Here is an 18,478-nt window from a genome sequence, read left to right as displayed (position 1 = left end):
CTTCCTCAAAAAAATTAAAAATAGGATTACTAAAAACTGATACTTGCTGTTGTATTGCCAGATGCAGGAATGCAGTAGAACACTGATGCTCCCTCCACAAGCTCTTGTCGTTGACCAAGCTCTTGATTTTTAAAATCTGGACTTAGCCATGTATATTTGGCCATGTTAAAAATAGTATCTTTGTTATTAAAAATTTGATTGCATAATTTAAAAAAAATAGAATTACTATAAAATCCAGCAATCCCACTTCAGGGTATTTATCCAAGTAAAACAAAAACTCTAGTTCAAAAAGATATATGCACTCCAATGTTCATTACAGCATTATTTATAATAGCCAGGATATGGAAGCCACCTAAGTGTCCATTGATAGATGGATAAAGAATACGTGGTAAATATATAAAAAATGGAATATTACTCAGCTATAATAATAATGAAATATTGCCATTTGACATAATGTGTATGGATTTAGAGGGTCTTATGCTAATGAAATATCAGAGAAAACAAATACTACATGATCTCATATATGGAATTCAAAAAACAAAAAAAGAAAGAAAACAAAATGAAAACAGACTCTTAGATACAGAGAACAGAGAGATGTTGCCAGAAAGTTGGCATTGAGGGATGTGAAATAGGTGAAGGAGATTAAGAGGTACAAGCCTCCAGTTATAAATAAATAAGTTACAGGCATGTAATATACAGCCTAAGAATATGGTCAGTAATATTGTAATATATTTTTTGGGGGACAGATGGTTACTAGACATACTGTGGCAATCATTTCATAATGTATGCAAATGTCAAATCATTATGTAGTGCACCTGAAACTAACATAGTATTGTGCATCAAGCGAATTTCCAAAAATTAAAATAAATTTTAAAAAATTTAAAAAATCACAACCTGCCTGCTATGGACTAAATTGTGTATCCCCAAAATTAATATATTGAAATCCTAACCACTGTATGACTGTATTTGGAGGAGACACCTTTAAAGAGATCAGACAGCAATTAGATATACGAGGCTGGAGTTTAAGAGTGAGGTTTAGAATAAAGATATAAATTAGGAAATTATTGGCATATAAATTTCATCTAATACCATAAGACTGCATGCCATCTCCAAGGATATAAGCATAAAATAAAGAAGAATGGAGTATGAAAACTGAACCCTCAAGTATCCAATACAAAGAAGTTGTGGAAAAGAGGAGCCATCCAAAGGATACAGAGGGGAAACAACCATTTGTTAAATAAGAAAAAAAAAAAAGAATGTGATATCCTGACAGACAAAAGAGTAAAATCTATCAAGGAAGAGAAAGTAATCAACTGGGTCAAATGCTGCTGACTTGGAAAATATGATGAGGAATGAGAATTGATCATTGATTTAAGCAACACATAGGTCATTCATGATCTTGACACTAGAAGTTTTAGTAAAATAGTATGGACTAAAGTCTCACAAGAATTGGTCTAAGAGAAAATGGAGAAAAGTTAATGCAGACAACTCTTTTAAGAAGATTTGCTGCCAAGGGAAGTGGAGAAATCAAAACACTTTGAAGTCAGAGATGTCATAATTTGCTTATGAGTTGGAGTAGTGCAGGGTAAAAAGAAAGAAATCCAGGATGACCCCAAAGTTTTGGATACAGAAATTGTCATTCACTGAGTAAGGAATACTGCAGAAGTATGTAGGGGAAATTAAGGTTAAGAATCCCATCTAAATAAAAATGTTGAATAGGTCATAGGACATGAGAATTTGGAGTCTAGGGAGGAAGTTCATGGCTGAAAATATTGGCGTCATCAGCATACAGAAGGTATTTAAAACCATGAGACTAGATAAGATCACCATGGAGTTTAAAAAAATGGGAGTTAGTAGAACTGCGGTGCACCAGGAAGATGAAAAGAAACTAGCGATAGAGACTGATAAGGCATAATCAGAAAGGAGAAAAATAGAAGTTTTGAAAAGTATTTCAAAGAGCAGAGCATGATCAACTGTGTCAAAGCATGATGTTAGAACAAACAATCTAAGAAACAGAGACACAACCATACGGTTTTAGCAATAGAGACCATTGGTGATCATGACAGGAGAAGTTATGGTGGAATGCTGGAGGTAAGAGATTGATTGGAGTGGGTTCAAGAGTGAATAGAAAGAGAATAATTGGAGAGAGCAAATAAGGCACAAATAACTCTCGAGAAGTTTTGCTATAAAAGAAAGATAGAGACTGGATGAAGGCTGGAAGAAGAGAAAATTTTGAGACAATTTTGTTTTGATTTGTTTTTAAGTGGGAAAAATACCTGCATGCTTGCATTAGAGACATGTGAGGGGGAGGTGGGGAGGAGAGAGGCACAACTGAGATGGATTGCCCTCTTCTTTACAATATCTTAAGAGGGCCACCCCTTGAGAGGCATAAAGTTGCCTTAGAGTGGATTCATGTTTCTACTGTAGTAAAAAGTTGGAAGAATTTTCAGAAAGAAGAATGAGTATATGGTAATATTTCTAATGATGGATTATGAATTCCAAAGGTCCTAATAAAAGAATTTTAAACAGTAGGGAAGGATGACAACTGAGACAGAAAGGGGAAATGTGCAGAGCTCTATGGGGATTAGAATAAAGTGGATGAAGCACGACCTATCTGTCTGGAGTTGCTTGAAATGACTGACATAAACAGAAGTCAATGAAACAATAAGTCCTGAGGGACCCAAGGCAAGTATGGTGAAGCAGTGTATGTTGGGGTCTAGCGAGAGCTGAGTGACTTGGTATCTCTTCTTCCCACCTTTATGTTTGGCATACACAGCTCAGTATTCTACCAAGCTATGGACTGAACAATGGGCTCTATCCCCTACCTCTTAGACTCTAAACATGTTGCTCATTTGCCAGTGCAGCAAAAGGGGAGAGACTTTTTTCATGTCTTCATTTCACTGCTTTAAAAAGTCAGCTCTGTAGGACTGTGAGATTTGTCAGGCAGCCCACACTGCCTATATGCTGATCATTCACCTTTCAGGGAGCTAATTATTTGGTAACATTCTACTGTTACATTTCAAAAGAGATTTTTATGGGAAATCCAAGATGCATTTAATTACACCTTGTCATAGTAAAAGTCCATCAAGTCATCAAAATCAAGAGCTCCCCACTGCCACTGCCCTGCCATGCTTAAACAGAAATCCAGGGCTGATATAAATCCAGAGAATGTTTGCACTTCATAAGGGAGGTTTTCTACATTCCCCCTTTTTACCTCTGTAACAAATGTTCTTCCAGAAATATTTCCTACACAGCAGAGATGAGTGAACAAGAAAAGCAGTCAAATAGAGTATAAATGCTATGTAAAAAATACTTTACTATGTGGTAATTATATTGACACATAATTTTATGTTGTAATGAAATCTAAATGTAGTGCAAAAATCACTCCAAGGAGAGTTCAGAGCTTCCACTTTGAAACCACAAACTGGAGTTTTTAAATTAGAGAAATATATTCTTACTCTGTTGCTTGGAACTGCCAAGTGGCTAAGCATGTTTGCCAGAACTGTGAGAAGAAAACTGCTCAAGAAATTTCTCTAGAAATATGAGAACTATTTGCTTAAATTAGAGTTCTAGTTGGCATCTTATCTGGGGCTGAGGGGTTGACAACATGATCATGGCAAGTTATATTATGTCAATCTATGTGTAAACATGAGATGAAAGAATTCTAACTATAACAAACTGACAAGTGCAAGTGCTTACTTCTGAAGATTGATTTTCATTTTACTAATGAGACGGGAGGTGACACATGACCATGTGCTATAAGGATGTACGCAGCAGCCTGCCAATTATGTCAGTGCCTGTGATATCTTTGGTCACAATCTATGAGCATTTCCAGTTCACTTAATGGCATGAAATCTCCTTCCTCTCCACAGTCCCAGAAATCATAACAGGAGACATGGAATCAGCCATGGCAGTGGACCTGAACCCCTGGGTGGAATATGAATTCAGAGTGGTGGCCACCAATCCAATTGGGACTGGAGATCCAAGCACTCCATCTCGAATGATCCGCACAAATGAAGCAGGTAAGAATATTGGAGAGTCAGCATTCTATTTAGTATGCCCCTAATCACTTTTAAAGCAAGTTGAATTAACCGTTAATACTTGCTTTAGTATAATTTTTCCTGATTCATTTACCTAGACATCATAAAATCTTTTCCTTCAAAATAATTCTTTCATTTTTTCTGTTTTCAGAACATTCTTTCCTTGTTTCTACAAGTACAGGTCTAGGTGCTTCAATTTCCTCCCAACACTTGCCTGCATCAAGTTACCATGAAACTGAAGCAGTTAGTTTATTCTTCTAATTATATACTCATTCAATAGAGCAGACCTATAGAATTCAGAATAGATTAGCTCACCCTCTTTTCCTCCAGTGATAGCAGTTACCTCTAATTATAGGGTACTTCCTTAAACTCTTTATGTTGCCCTTCGCAGTCTGAGCTGGTATAAATTACACTTTGCAAAGATAAACATAGTCTTAACTTGACCTACTGCCATCTTGATGTCTACGTGTAAAATAACTTCTTCCTAACTTAGAAAAAAAAAAAAAACAGTATTCTTCCGTCCTTTTAGAATGAAGTATCTCTGATAGAATCTTTCTAAAGACCACACAAGGAAAATTAACAGCTTTATTTAAAAACAAATATCTTGTCCATCATCTGGAAGAAACAGAATAAAGAAAAATTGTTAGTAGAGTTTTGATTACTTTGGACAAAGTTTTATTGAGATTTATCTGTATGTCCCTATAAAATTGTATATAAAACGTATTTAGTAAGGCACTAGCTTAGACAAACACAAATTTCAATAATGTTGATAAGAATAATTAAAACAACAGAGAAATGAAGAGGGGTTAGATTACAGATACAAGGAGGAGAAAAACAAATTAATATTTTTACACACAGTGATAACATGAATCTCAATAATCATTACAATGTAAGTACACTAAGGATGAGAATTTTGTCTTATTTGTTCACTGTTTTATCTTCAATACCTAGAACAATGTCTGGCACTGGTACTCCATATGTCTTTGTTGAAAGATTAAAAAGGAATATTCCTTTTCTTTCCTTTATATGCTGCTACCCACATCAGGACCCAGGTCAGAGACACATGTACATAGAAGGTTAAGAATGAACACTGTATTGTACATTTTGTATCATAGTTATAGGATTGGACCAAAAATGTGACTTGTGACTTCTAAGAAATCGAACAAAGCTTATAATAATTAAAATAAATTATCAAAAGTGTTGGTTCTTTCTCTAAAACACACTCAGTCTGGTTCTTAAAAAGAGAAAGAAAGAAAAGAAAAGAATCCCAAATGATCAACTTATTGCATAAAGTGTGAATAATCATTAAAAAGATGTTCAAATTCTTTTCATATAAAAATTAAGCAACCAAGAAAAGAAAAACTAGTCTAAATATGTTGGAAAAGATTCATTCACAGAAAAATCCAACTTTTCTGCTTTTGTGATTTGCCTATTACAAGTTGTTTTTTTTCCTGCTACTTTTTCAATAGTGTGAATTTTAAATTGAACATTAATTGCTCAGTTGGATTTTCATTCATTCATGAAATCAGCTATGCTTTCATTGTGTACAGGTGTTCATTAATTAAGAGCATAACAGGTTAGTTGTTCCTCATTTAATGTACTCACTGTGCAGATATCGAAATGACTGCCAATATTAGTACTTAGGCTCACATATTTTCTAAAAAGCACTGCCTTAATTTGCATATTGTTAATTGTGTTTAAACAAAGGCAAAGATTACTGCCTAATTCAGATGCTTTCTATAAATATTCATTTCAAAATAAATAATCCGTTTGGGATGAATAATCATTTTAGACTTTTTGTAGTACAAATCTCTTTGTGCTATTAAAAATACTTTAACAACAACACTTTCACTTTTCAAGTTAAATCGTATTCAGATGATGCATTTTAAAAGACTTGTCCCTTGTCTATTTCTGAAGCTACTTCAATCATATAGCGCCTGTCTCTCCATTTTATCATGAGTTCTATACACATGACATACTCTAGTCCATTAAATCTTACGGAAGAGAAGAGAAATAGCATGAAAAATACATGAAATACTCTTTTTTGAAAGTGAGTTGAGGAAGGCTGTACTTCATACTTTATGCTTCTTGTGCTTTGGTACCACACAGGGCTAAAGCTACTAATGGTGTTGAACTAAGGGTTGAGTTTTGTGCCTGTTTTGTCAAGCAGCACAGATTAAAAGGGACACTAACATCCTGAGACATCCTCTCAAGTGATGCACTCTGCCTCTATTAAGTACATGTCCTGTATTTTAAAAGATGATGCTGTTCTAATGGACCAAGTAATCTTTCAAAACCAATGGAGCTGCCTGGAAGAGAAAAGGTCTCACACTCGGGATACTGAATGGAAAGTTTTATGTCCTTTTAAAATTCTCCTCTTTACTACAATATTCTAAATCCCAAAGCAGTTTTAGTAAAGCATTTTTACCTTAGATTATTTCTTGCCCACACACCAAAAAAGGTTAATTTTTCTTTGCAATATACTGTAGGGTATATTTGGAATATTATGGTCATCAAAATACTCTTCATAATCAATAAATATAAGATAAATTGGTTTAGTCAACTTATTATTAGTCAACAAGTATTTTTAGAATTTCAGAATCGTGATACAAATACAGATTTCCCCGGCTATTTAAAAGGAAAGCATTCCTAAGAAAACTTTTGTAAGCCAAAAAGGCATAAAGTGAAGAACCAATTTTCATTTTTCACCTTTTTTCATAAAAGTGAAAATCTCTTCAGATTTTTTTCAGTTTGTGAAAACAGGTACTAATGTAGGCCTTTCGTAAAGACAAAGTGGTATAAAGCAAACTTTTGAAAATCAAGGGATACCTGTATATGTTTGCACTTTAATGTATGTTTATATTTATTTATTTATAGTTCAATTTTCTTACAAGTTTTAGTGAGTTTGTTAGCTACAGAGAGAGAGAGAGAGAGAGAGAGAAAGAAATTTGCAAGTGTGGAAATGTGTTACTATCTTCAAACCAGTATATAAGTTTGTGTTGAATACTGGGAATGCTTTCTCTACCATCTAAAAAGATGACACTCAGGTTTCCCTGGTGGCGCAGTCATTGAGAGTGTGCCTGCCGATGCAGGGGACACGGGTTCGTGCCCCGGTCCGGGAGGATCCCACATGCTGCGGAGTGACTGGGCCTGTGAGCCATGGCCGCTGGGCCTGCATGTCTGGAGCCTGTGCTCCACAATGGGAGAGGCCACAACAGTGAGAGACCCGCGTACCACAAAAAAAAAAAAAAAAGATGACACTCAAGAGAGAAAAATCACATTTTAGGAAATGAATTTTGAAATAAACACTGTGGTAGAAATAATAAAATATGTAAATATGAATTTAGCAAGAACAATTCTCTCATTTAATTGAGTAATTCTCTCATTTAACTGAACTTTAATATTCTGTGTTACATATTTATAACACTAACTGTTGAAAGATAAAAGAAAAGGAGAGAAGATACCACTAACTATGTAATCTATAGTTTAGAAAGGTTTGGTCTTCTCTGTTCTATAAAATTTCTATTATTATTAAAGCTCTTGGCTTAAATCTCAATACCTGCAGTTTTTTTATTTCAAATTATGATGAACTGATAGAGAGAGATAAAAGAAGGTGCTATCTAATACCTGTAATTAAGAGTTTGAGGTTCAGAGTTATGCAGATCTGGATTAATGTTTTTCTCTGCCACTAACTAGCAATAAACATAGGTAAGCTATATGCATTGTTCAAGGCTCAATTTTTTCACTTATAAAATGGAGATCATATAGCAACCTACTCCCTTGGATTACTGTGTTAAATAAGATAATGAAGGTAAAGAGTTTGGCACATGGTAAGTGCTTAACATTAGCCATTTATTATTATTATTATCATGAGTTATTACTTTACTAAATATAAATTTAAATGAAAGTAATTATGCATGTTGCCATTTTCATATAGAGGAAACATTTTCTGGTTAAATATATGTTTGTCAACATAGTAAAAGCCATTCAGTCTCTTGGCTTGCAGTTGCCTCCAAGACATTGTCCTGTTGAGAAGTATCCACAGCAGACCATGTGTCATCCATCCTGGCCCCTCAACCCACCTGAATGGTTGGGAAGTCAAGAGAGCCTTTCAGAGTGTGGTGCACGGTACAGAGCACCATGTTCCCCTCTACATCCCCCTTCTCCACCTTCATGTCTGGGCTCTCCATGCTGCTTTTCTTGTCTAGCCATCCTCATCCATAAGTGGATCATGATATTGTCACAACATGTAACCATTTTCTTTGGTTCTTATAGCATAGATAAGACAAAAGGAGCAGAGAAGAAGTGTCAAATGAAAGACTTTGCTTAAACACATTGTTGCATATTCAATAACTTTCTAGTTTCTTAGTGCATTGTAGTCTGTCCTGTCATTCTCTTTGGACTGTGAAATGGAAAATGTCACATAACATATTTTTGGCCACACAAGGAAAAAGTTTTCTACCTTTAAGTGATTAATAGTGAACCAGATAAATATGACTATCAAGTAAACAATCAGATGAAAATCTTTCCTATCCTTAGCACTTTCTGTATATATTGTGTTACAGTTAGGTAACTGGTTTACTGAACAGACTGAAATACATAGAGTTTAAACATAAAAGAGTTTTATTCTTCTCCCAACATTGTTTGCCAATATGTTCCATCTCATATCTGGCTTCAGCCCCAACTATATTCAAGGCTCTTTTAGGTACTAGGACAGTCTCATTTTCAGCTAATAAAAAATTCTATACTGGGGAGGAGCTTCAAGATAGTGGAAGAGTAAAAAGTGGAGATCACCTTCCTCCCCACAGATGCATCAGAAATACATCTACATGTGGAACAACTCCTATAGAACACCTATGGAACACTGGCAGAAGACCTCAGACCTCCCAAAAGGCAAGAAACTCCCCACATAAATGGGTAGGGCAAAAGAAAAAAGAATAAACAGAGAAGAGACAAAAGGATAGGGATGGGACCTGCACCAGTGGGAGGGAGCCTTGAAGGAGGAAATGTTTCCACACACTAGAAACCCCTTTGTGGGCAGAGACTACGGGTGGCAGATGGGGGAAGCTTCGGAGCTGCAGAGGAGAGTGCAGCAACAGGGGTGCGGAGGGCAAAGTGGAGAGATTCCCGCACAGAGGATCGATCTCAACCAGCACTCACAAGCCCGAGAGGTTTGTCTGCTCACCTGCAGGGGCAGGCGGGGGCTGGGAGCTGAGGCTCCGGCTTCGGAGTTTAGATCCCAGGGAGAGGACTGGGGTTGGCAGTGTGAACACAGCCTAAAGGGGTTAGTGCGCCACGGCTAGCCAAGAGAGAAGGAGTCAGGGAAAAAGTCTGGAGCTGCCGAAGAGACAAGAGATTTTTTCTTCCCTCTTTGTTTCCTGGTGTGTGAGGAGAGGGGATTAAGAGTGCTGCTTAAAGAAGCTCCAGAGATGGGCATGAGCCATGGCTGAAAGCGCGGACCCCAGAGACGGGCATGAGATGCTGGGGCTGCTGCTGCCGCCATAAAGAAGCCTGTGTGCGAGCGCAGGTCACTATCCACACCTCCCCTCTTGGGAGCCTGTGCAGCCCACCACTGCCAGGGTCCCATGATCCAGGGAAAACTTCCCCAGGAGAACGCATGGTGAGCCTCAGACTGGTGCAATGTCACTCTGGCCTCTGCAGCCACAGGCTTGCCCTGCATCCATACCCCTCCCTTGCCCCGACCTGAGTGAGCCAGAGCCCCCAAATGAGCTGCAACTTTAACCCCATCCTGTCTGAGTGAAGAACAGACAGAGGCACCCTCAAGCGACCTACGTGCAGAGGTGGGACCAAATCCAAGGCTGAACCCTGGGAGCTATGCAAACAAAGAAGAGAAAGGGAAATCTCTCCCACAGCCTCAGGAGCAGCAGATTAAATCTCCACAATCAATTTGATGTACCCGGCATCGGTGGTAGACTTGAATAGACAACGAATCATCCCAAATTGAGGAGGTGGACTTTGAGAGGAAGATATATTATTTTTTCCCTTTTTCCTCTTTTTGTGAGTGTGTATGTGTATGCTTCTGTGTGAGATTTTGTCTGTATAGCTTTGCTTTTACCATCTGTCCTAGGGTTCTGTCCATCCATTTTTGTTTGTTTGTTTTGTTTTGTTTCTAACTTTTCAAATTTTTTCTTAATAATTAATTTTTATTTTAATAAATTTATTTTATTTTAGTTTAGTTTAGTATATTTTATCTTCTTTCTTTCTTTCTATTTTTTCTCCCTTTTATTCTGAGCCATGTGGAATGAAAGGCTCTTGGTGCTCCAGCCAGGTGTCAGGGCTGTGCCTCTGAGGTGGGAGAGTCAACTTCAGGACACTGGTCCACAAGAGACTTTCCAGTTCCATGGAATATCAAATGGTGAAAATCTCCCAGAGATCTCCATCTGAACGCCAAGACCGAGCTTCACTCAATGACCAGCAAGCTATAGTGCTGAACACCCTATGCCAAACAACTAGCAAAACAGGAAGAAGGCCCCATCCATTAACAGAGAGGCTGCCTATAATCATAATAAGGCAACAGACAGCCCAAAACACACCACCAGATATGGACCTGCCCACCAGAAAGACAAGATCCAGACTCATCCACCAGAACCAGGCACTAGAACCCTCCATGAGGAGGCCTACACAACCCACTGAAACAACCTTAGCCACTGGGGACAGACACCAAAAACAACGGGAACTACGAACCTGCAGCCTGTGAAAAGGAGACCCCAAACACAGTAAGTTAAGCAAAATGAGAAGACAGTAAAACACACAGCAGATGAAGGAGCAAGGTAAAAACCCACCAGTCCTAACAAATAAAGAGGAAATAAGCAGTTTACCTAAAAAAGAATTCAGAGTAATGATAGTAAAAATGATCCAAAATCTTGGAAATAGAATAGAGAAAATACAAGAAACCATTAACAAGGAACTAGAAAAACTAAAGAGCAAACAAACAGTGATGAACAACAAAATAAATGAAATTTAAAATTCCCTAGAAGGGATCAATAGCAGAATAACTGAGGCAGAAGAATGGATAAGTGATCTGGAAGATAAAACAGTGTAAATAACTACTGCAGAGCAGAATAAACAAAAAAGAATGAAAAGAACGGAGGACGGTCCCAGATACTTCTGGGACAAAAATAAACACACCAACATTCGAATTATATGGGTTCCAGAAGAAGAAGAGAAAAAGAAAGGGACTGAGAAAATATTTGATGAGATTATAGTTGAAAACTTCCCCAATATGGTAAAGGAAATAGTTAATCAAGTCTAGGAAGCACAGAGAGTCACATAGAGGATAAATCCAAGGAGAAACATGCCAAGACACATATTAATCAAACTATCAAAAATTAAATACAAAGAAAAAATATTAAAAGAAGCAAGAGAAAAAAAAAAAAAAAAAAACAATGACACACAAGGGAATCCCCATAAGGTTAACAGCTGATCCTTCAGAAGAAACTGTGTAAGCCAGAAGGAAGTAGCAGGACATATTTAAAGTGATGAAGGAGAAAAACCTACAACCAGGATTACTCTACCCAGAAGGAATCTCATTCAGATTTGATGGAAAAATTAAAACGTTTACAGAAGAGCAAAAGCTAAGAGAGTTCAGCACCACCAAACAAGCTTTACAACAAATGTTAAACAACTTCTCTATGCAGGAAACACATGAGAAGGAAAAGACCTATGATAACAAACCCAAAAGAATTAAGAAAATGGGAATAGAAACATACATATCGATAATTACCTTAAATGTAAATGGATTAAATGCTCCAACCAAAATACATAGACTGGCTGAATGTATACAAAAACAAGACCCATATATATGCTGCCTAAAAGAAACCCACTTCAGACCTAGGGACACATACTGACTGAAAGTGATGGGATAGAAAAAGATATTCCATGCAAATGAAAATCAAAAGAAAGCTGGAATAGCAATTCTCATATCAGACAAAATAGACTTTAAAATAGAAACTATTACAAGAGACAAAGAAGGACACTACATAATGATCAAGGGATCGATCCAAGAACAAGATATAACAATTGTAAATATTTATGCACACAACATATGAACACCTCAATACATAAGGCAAATACTAACAGCCATAAAAGGGGAAATCAAATGTAAAACAATCATAGTAAGGGAATTTAACACCCTACTTTCACCAAAGGACAGATCATCCAAAATGAAAATAAATAAGGAAACATAAGTTTTAAATGATACATTAAACAAAATGGAATTAATTTATATTTATAGGACATTCCATCCAAAAAAAAAACAGAATACACTTTCTTCTCAAGTATTCATGGCACAATCTCCAGGTCGGATCATATCCTGGGTGACAAATCAGGCTCAGTAAATGTAAGAAAATTAAAATTGTATCAAGTATCTTTTCTGACCACAACACTATGAGAATAGATGTCAATTACAGGAAAAAATCTGTAAAAAATACAAACACACAGAGCCTAATCAATATACTTCTAAATAACCAAGAGATCACTGAAGAAATCAAAGAGGAAATCAAAAAATACCTAGGAACAAATGACGATGAAAACAAGACAACCTAAAACCTATGGGATGCAACAAAAGCAGTTCTAAGAGGGAAGTTTATAGCAATACAATCCTACCTTAATAAACAAGAAACATCTCAAATAAACAACCTAAACTTACACCTAAAGCAATTAGAGAAAGAAGAACAAAAAACCCCAAAGTTAGCAGAAGGAAAGAAATCATAAACATCAGATCAGAAATAAATGAAAAAGAAATGAGGGAAACAATAGCAAAAACCAATAAAGCTAAAAGATGGTTCTTTGAGAAGATTAAAAAAATCAATAAACAAGTAGCCAGACTCATCAAGAAAAAAAAAGGGAGAACACTCAAATCAATAAAATTAGAAATGAAACAAGAGAAGTATCAACTGTCACTGAAGAAATACAAAGGATCATGAGAGATGACTACAAGCATCTCTATGCCAACAAAATGGACCACATGGAAGAAACGGACAAATTCTTAGAAATGCACAACCTTCTGAGACTGAACCAGGAAGAAATAGAAAATATGAACATAGCAGTCAAAAGCACAGAAATTGAAACTGTGAATAAAATCTTCCAACAAACAAAAGCTCAGGACCAGATGGCTTCACAGGCGAATTCTATAGAACAATTAGAGAAGAGCTAACATCTATCTTTCTCAAACTCTTCCAAAATATAGCAGAGGGAGGAACACTCCCAAACTCATTCTATGAGGCCACCATCACCCTGATACCAAAATCAGACAAAGATGTCACTAAGAAAGAAAACTACAGGCCAATATCACTGATGAACATAAATGCAAAAATCCTCAACAAAATACTAGCAAACAGAATCCAAGAACACAATAAAGTATCATACATCATGATCAAGTGGAGTTTATCCCAGAAATGCAAGGATTATTCAATATATGCAAATCAATCAATTTGATACACCATATTCAAAAATTGAAGGAGAAAATTCATATGATCATCTCCATCGATGCAGAGAAAGTTTTTGACAAAATTTAACACCCAATTATAATAAAAATGCTGCAGAAAGTAGGCATAGAGGGAACTTTCCTCAACATAATAAAGACCATATATGACAAACCCACAGTCAACATTGTCCTCAATGGTGAAAAACTGAAACCATTTCCACTAAGATCAGGAACAAGACAAAGTTGCTCACTCTTACCACTCTTTTTCAACATAGCTTTAGAAGTTTTAGTAACAGCAATCAGAGAAGAAAAAGAAATAAAATGAATACAAAACAGAAAAGAAGAAGTAAAGCAGTCACTGTTTGAAGATGACATGATACTACACATAGAGAATCCTAAAGATGCTACCAGAAAACTACTAGAGCTAACCAATGAATTTGGTAAAGTAGAAGGATACAAAATTAATGCACAGAAATCTCTAGCATTCCCATACACTAATGATGAAAAATCTGAAAATAAAATTAAGAAAACACTCCCATTTACCATTACAACAAAAATAATAAAATATCTAGGAATAAACCTACCTAAAGAGACAAAAGACCTGTATGCAGAAAATCATAAGACACTGATGAAAGAAATTAAAGATGATACAAATAGATGGAGAGATATACCATGTTCTTGGATTGGAAGAATCAACCTTGTGAAAATGACTCTACTACCCAAAGCAAACTACAGGTTCAATGCAATCCCTATCAAACTACCACTGGCATTTTTAACAGAACTAGAACAAAAATTTTCACAATTTATATGGAAATGCAAAAGACCCCAAATAGCCAAAGCAATCTTGAGAAAGAAAAATGGAGCTGGAGGAATCAGGCTACCTGACTTCAGACTATACTACAAAGCTACAGTAATCAAGACAGTATGGTACTGGCACAAAAACAGAAGTATAGATTAATGGAACAGGATAGAAAGCCCAGAGGTAAACCCATGCACGGGTGGTCACCTTATCTTTGATAAAGAAGGCAAGAATATACACTGAAGAAAAGACTGCCACTTCAATAAGTGGTGCTGGGAAAACTGGACAGGTATACGTAAAAGTATGAATTTAAGACAGTCCCTAACACCATAGACAAAAGTAAACTCAAAATGGATTAAAGGGGCTTCCCTGGTGGCACAGTGGTTGAGATTCTGCCTTCCAATGCATAGGATATGGGTTCGTGCCTCAGTTTGGGAGGATCCCACATGTCGTGGAGAGGCTGGGCCCATGAGCCATGGTCACTGAGCCTGCATGTCCAGAGTCTGTGCTCTGCAACAGGAGAAGCCACAACAGTGAGAGGCCTGCGTACTGCAAAAAAAAAAAAAATGTTTAAAGACCTAAATGTAAGGCCAGACACTACCAAACTCTTATAGGAAATCATAGGCAGAAGACTCTATGACATAAGTCACAGCAAGATCCTTTTTGACACACCTGGTAGAGAAATGGAAATTAAAAAAATAATAAACAAATGGGACCTAATGAAACTTAAAAGCTTTTGCACAGCAAAGGAAACCATAAACAAGATGAAAAGAGAGCCCTCAGAATGGGAGAAAATATTTTCAAATGAAGCAACTGACAAAGAATTAATCTCCAAAATTTACAAGCAGCTAATGCAGCTCAATATCCAAACAACAAACAATTCAATCCAAAAATGGGCAGAAGACCTAAATAGACATTTCTCCAAAGAAGATATACAGATTGCCAACAAACACATGAAAGAATGCTCAACATCATTAATCATTAGAGAAATGCAAATCAAAACTACAATGAGATATCATCTCACATCGGTCAGAATGGCCATCCTCAAAAAATCTACAATCCATAAATGCTAGAGAGGGTGTGGAGAAAAGGGAACCCTCTTGCATTGTTGGTGAGAATGTAAATTGATACAGCCACTATGGAGAACAGTATGGAGGTTCTTTAAAAAATTAAAAATAGAACTACCAGACGACCCAGAAATCTCACTACTGGGCATATACCCTGAAAAAACCATAATTCAAAAAGAGTCATGCACCAAATTTTTCATTGCACCTCTATTTACAATAGCCAGGACATGGAAATAACCTAACTGTCTATCAACAGATGAATGGATAAAGAAGGTATGGCACATATATACAATGGAATATTACTCAGCTATAAAATGAAACAAAATTGAGTTATTTGTAATGCAGTGGATGGACCTAGAGTCTGTCATACAGTTAAGTAAGTCAGAAAGAGGAAAACAAATACCGTATGCTAACACATATTATGGAATCTAAGAAAAAAAAAAGTCATGAAGAACCTAGTGGAAAGACGGGAATGAAGACACAGACCTACTAGAGAATGGACACAGACCTACTAGAGAATGGACTTGAGGATATGGGGAGGGGGAAGAGTGAGCTGTGACAAAGTAAGAGAGTGGCATGGACATATATACACTACCAATCGTAAAATAGATAGCTAGTGGGAAACAGCCGCATAGCACCAGGAGATCAGCTCGGTGCTTTGTGACCATGTAGAGAGGTGGGATAGGGAGGGTGGGAGGGAGGAAGACACAAGAGGGAAGAGATATGGGAACATATGTATATGTATAACTGATTCACTTTGTTATAAAGCAGAAACTAACACACCATTGTGAAGCAATTATACTCCAATAAAGATGTTAAAAAATTTAGAAAAATAAATAAATAAAATAAAGAAGAGGTTATTCTCAGTATTTTCAAACTACCCTGTGTATCAGCCATGTAAGTATAACTAGTGATTTGTGTGGGATTCTTTTATTTCTTTTTTCTTTTTAAATACTTAGTTGTCTATTTGGAACTAGGGAGTTATGAAACTGAATATCTATATCTCATGTGTATAGCCCCAGGTAGAGCTGAAATAGTAAGTTCTAACAGGTACATTTTTTTTTCCTCAAAAGATTTGTCTTGGAATACAATAGATATGTGTAACCTTTTGATTTTTTATTGACCTCTGTGACATAAGAGTCTGAAATAAACATCTAGTACCAAAAAAGTAACAACAACAACAACAAAAATTCTATATTAACTTAATAAACACTTTCATCTCATATCCAGTTCCATGTTTCTGTCCCTCTATCCCAGCACAGGCTTGACTCAAGGGTTACGATTTGTCTTTTCTTTCTTTCTACTTCCTCCCTGACCTTCCAACTGCTATTCTGGTCACTTCCCAGATCAGAAAAGAAGAAAATGAAAAATGACTTCACGTGTTGTAATTTGTTGTTCTCATGTAAATGTTGAGTGCTCCAGGAGATGGCTTTTGTCCACATTCTGTTTCTTCCTCTCTTGGGGTACATTGGGTTCTTAAGAGAATATCCTATCTCCTAGCAGGCAGCTTTATTGGCTGTGATACCAACAAGCTTATTCAAACCTACCTTCCACAGTGTCTGCTTTGCTCATGATAATCATTTCACATTTCTGACCTGCCAGACTCTAGAAATGCCATATGTTCTCAAGAACTATTTTGGTCTCTGCTCTAGTAACATAGTGCAGGGCTGAGCCATCTTACAAAATTCTGAAGCTCAACAGCATCCAGCCGGGATGTGAGAGGTAAGCATCTGCACTCTCCTCATCAGCTATTTTGCTTCTCTTGTCACTTAGCTTGAGGGGGAAATGATACTCCCACTTTGCTCCTAGCGACAGCTGGGGATGGAGGTATATGCCACAGCACATCCATCTGCTAAGCTGACAGCCTTCTTCCAAACACTGCTTGAGCTAAAATCTTATATATATGGCTGGAGGTGGGTAATGGGAAAGGGTCAGGAAATTGATTTTCTCTATTTCCTAGTAGTTCTGTGGTTTTGTCTAGTCAACCACATTTTAGCATCTGAGGTTACATGTGTCTCATCCCAAGTCCAGAAAAGACTCATTAAACTTCCTACTACAGTTTCTTTCCCTGTACATTACCTTCCTACTTCTGAAAGGATCTTGTTTTGTTCATATTTGTATATTCACAGTTCTTGTCCATGATAATTACTTAGGAAACTTCACTGATTCAAAAGTTATGGAAAGAACACAATAAAATACTATTATAAGATGGGGATGAATTAGTTTTCCCAGGGGCATGTGGGTTGGCCTTGTAAATGGCATTTGATGGAGCTTTGAAGGCCAGACTAAATGAGACTCAGGCAGAATTATTTATAGGGGGCAATTAAAAAATCCACATACTGGGCTTCCCTGGTGGCGCAGTGGTTGAGAGTCCGCCTGCCAATACAGGGGACATGGGTTTGTGCCCCAGTCCGGGAAGATCCCACATGCTGCGGAGTGGCTGGGCCCGTGAGCCATGGCCACTGAGCCTGTGCATCCGGAGCCTGTGCTCCACAACGGGAGAGGCCACAGCAGTGAGAGGCCCGCGTACTGCGAAAAAAAAAAAAATCTACATACTATTGTCAGGCACTGGTGTGTGCAGAGAAAATGCATAAAGCTGTGGGGTTTTTAAAGGTCTTTCTAGTCTACGCTTCTAAAAAAATATATGATATAAAAAAACGTAAAGCAGTCAACTGAAATAATTGGGAAACTCTAAAAGAAAATACTATTAAATGAACATTATAGATTTCTTCAAACCAATGAGTAATTTAATTATATTAAATAAAAGAAATTGTTCTTAGTAATATTAAGAGCAGACGAAAATCATAGCAAGCAACAGACCTTTAAGACCAAATCTTAATAATTAGGAAAAAAGAAGATAATAGTATGGCTCATACAGCAGACAGTATTTTAAATCATGAAACCACTTTGGTCCAGGAAAGCCTTTTCGGCAAAATATATTCAAGAAATATATCTTCAGTTTCAGAGACACTTTGCAAACAAAGATGGTAACTTTAACAAATGCCTTTCTAAATGAAACTTGGTTAATTGTTAGGCATGCCCCTTTCCGATTAATAGCAAGATGAGGGAAGAACGTAGAAGACTTGAGCATGAAAGACAAAAGGGTAATGAGAGGTTATCAACCCAG

General features: G+C 36.8%; 1 protein-coding gene across 3 annotated transcripts in view; it reads left to right on the top strand.

The window, feature by feature from the left end:
• Window positions 1-18,478, top strand: part of CNTN5 (contactin 5) — a gene marked incomplete at both ends in the record, with an annotated part of 849,213 nt that overhangs the window by 761,377 nt on the left and 69,358 nt on the right. For all 3 annotated transcript variants that reach the window (XM_081239350.1, XM_081239349.1, XM_081239348.1), the window contains one exon: window positions 3,873-4,022. In XM_081239350.1, the coding sequence (XP_081095476.1) occupies window positions 3,873-4,022 (150 nt within the window). The remainder of the gene's footprint in view (window positions 1-3,872; window positions 4,023-18,478) is intronic.

This window comes from Mesoplodon bidens, assembly GCF_964165515.1.
Source record: "Mesoplodon bidens genome assembly, chromosome: 7".
Lineage (NCBI taxonomy): Eukaryota > Metazoa > Chordata > Mammalia > Artiodactyla > Ziphiidae > Mesoplodon > Mesoplodon bidens.
The sequence above is the reverse complement of the archived record's forward strand: the minus strand, read 5'-3'. Positions and strand labels throughout refer to the sequence as shown.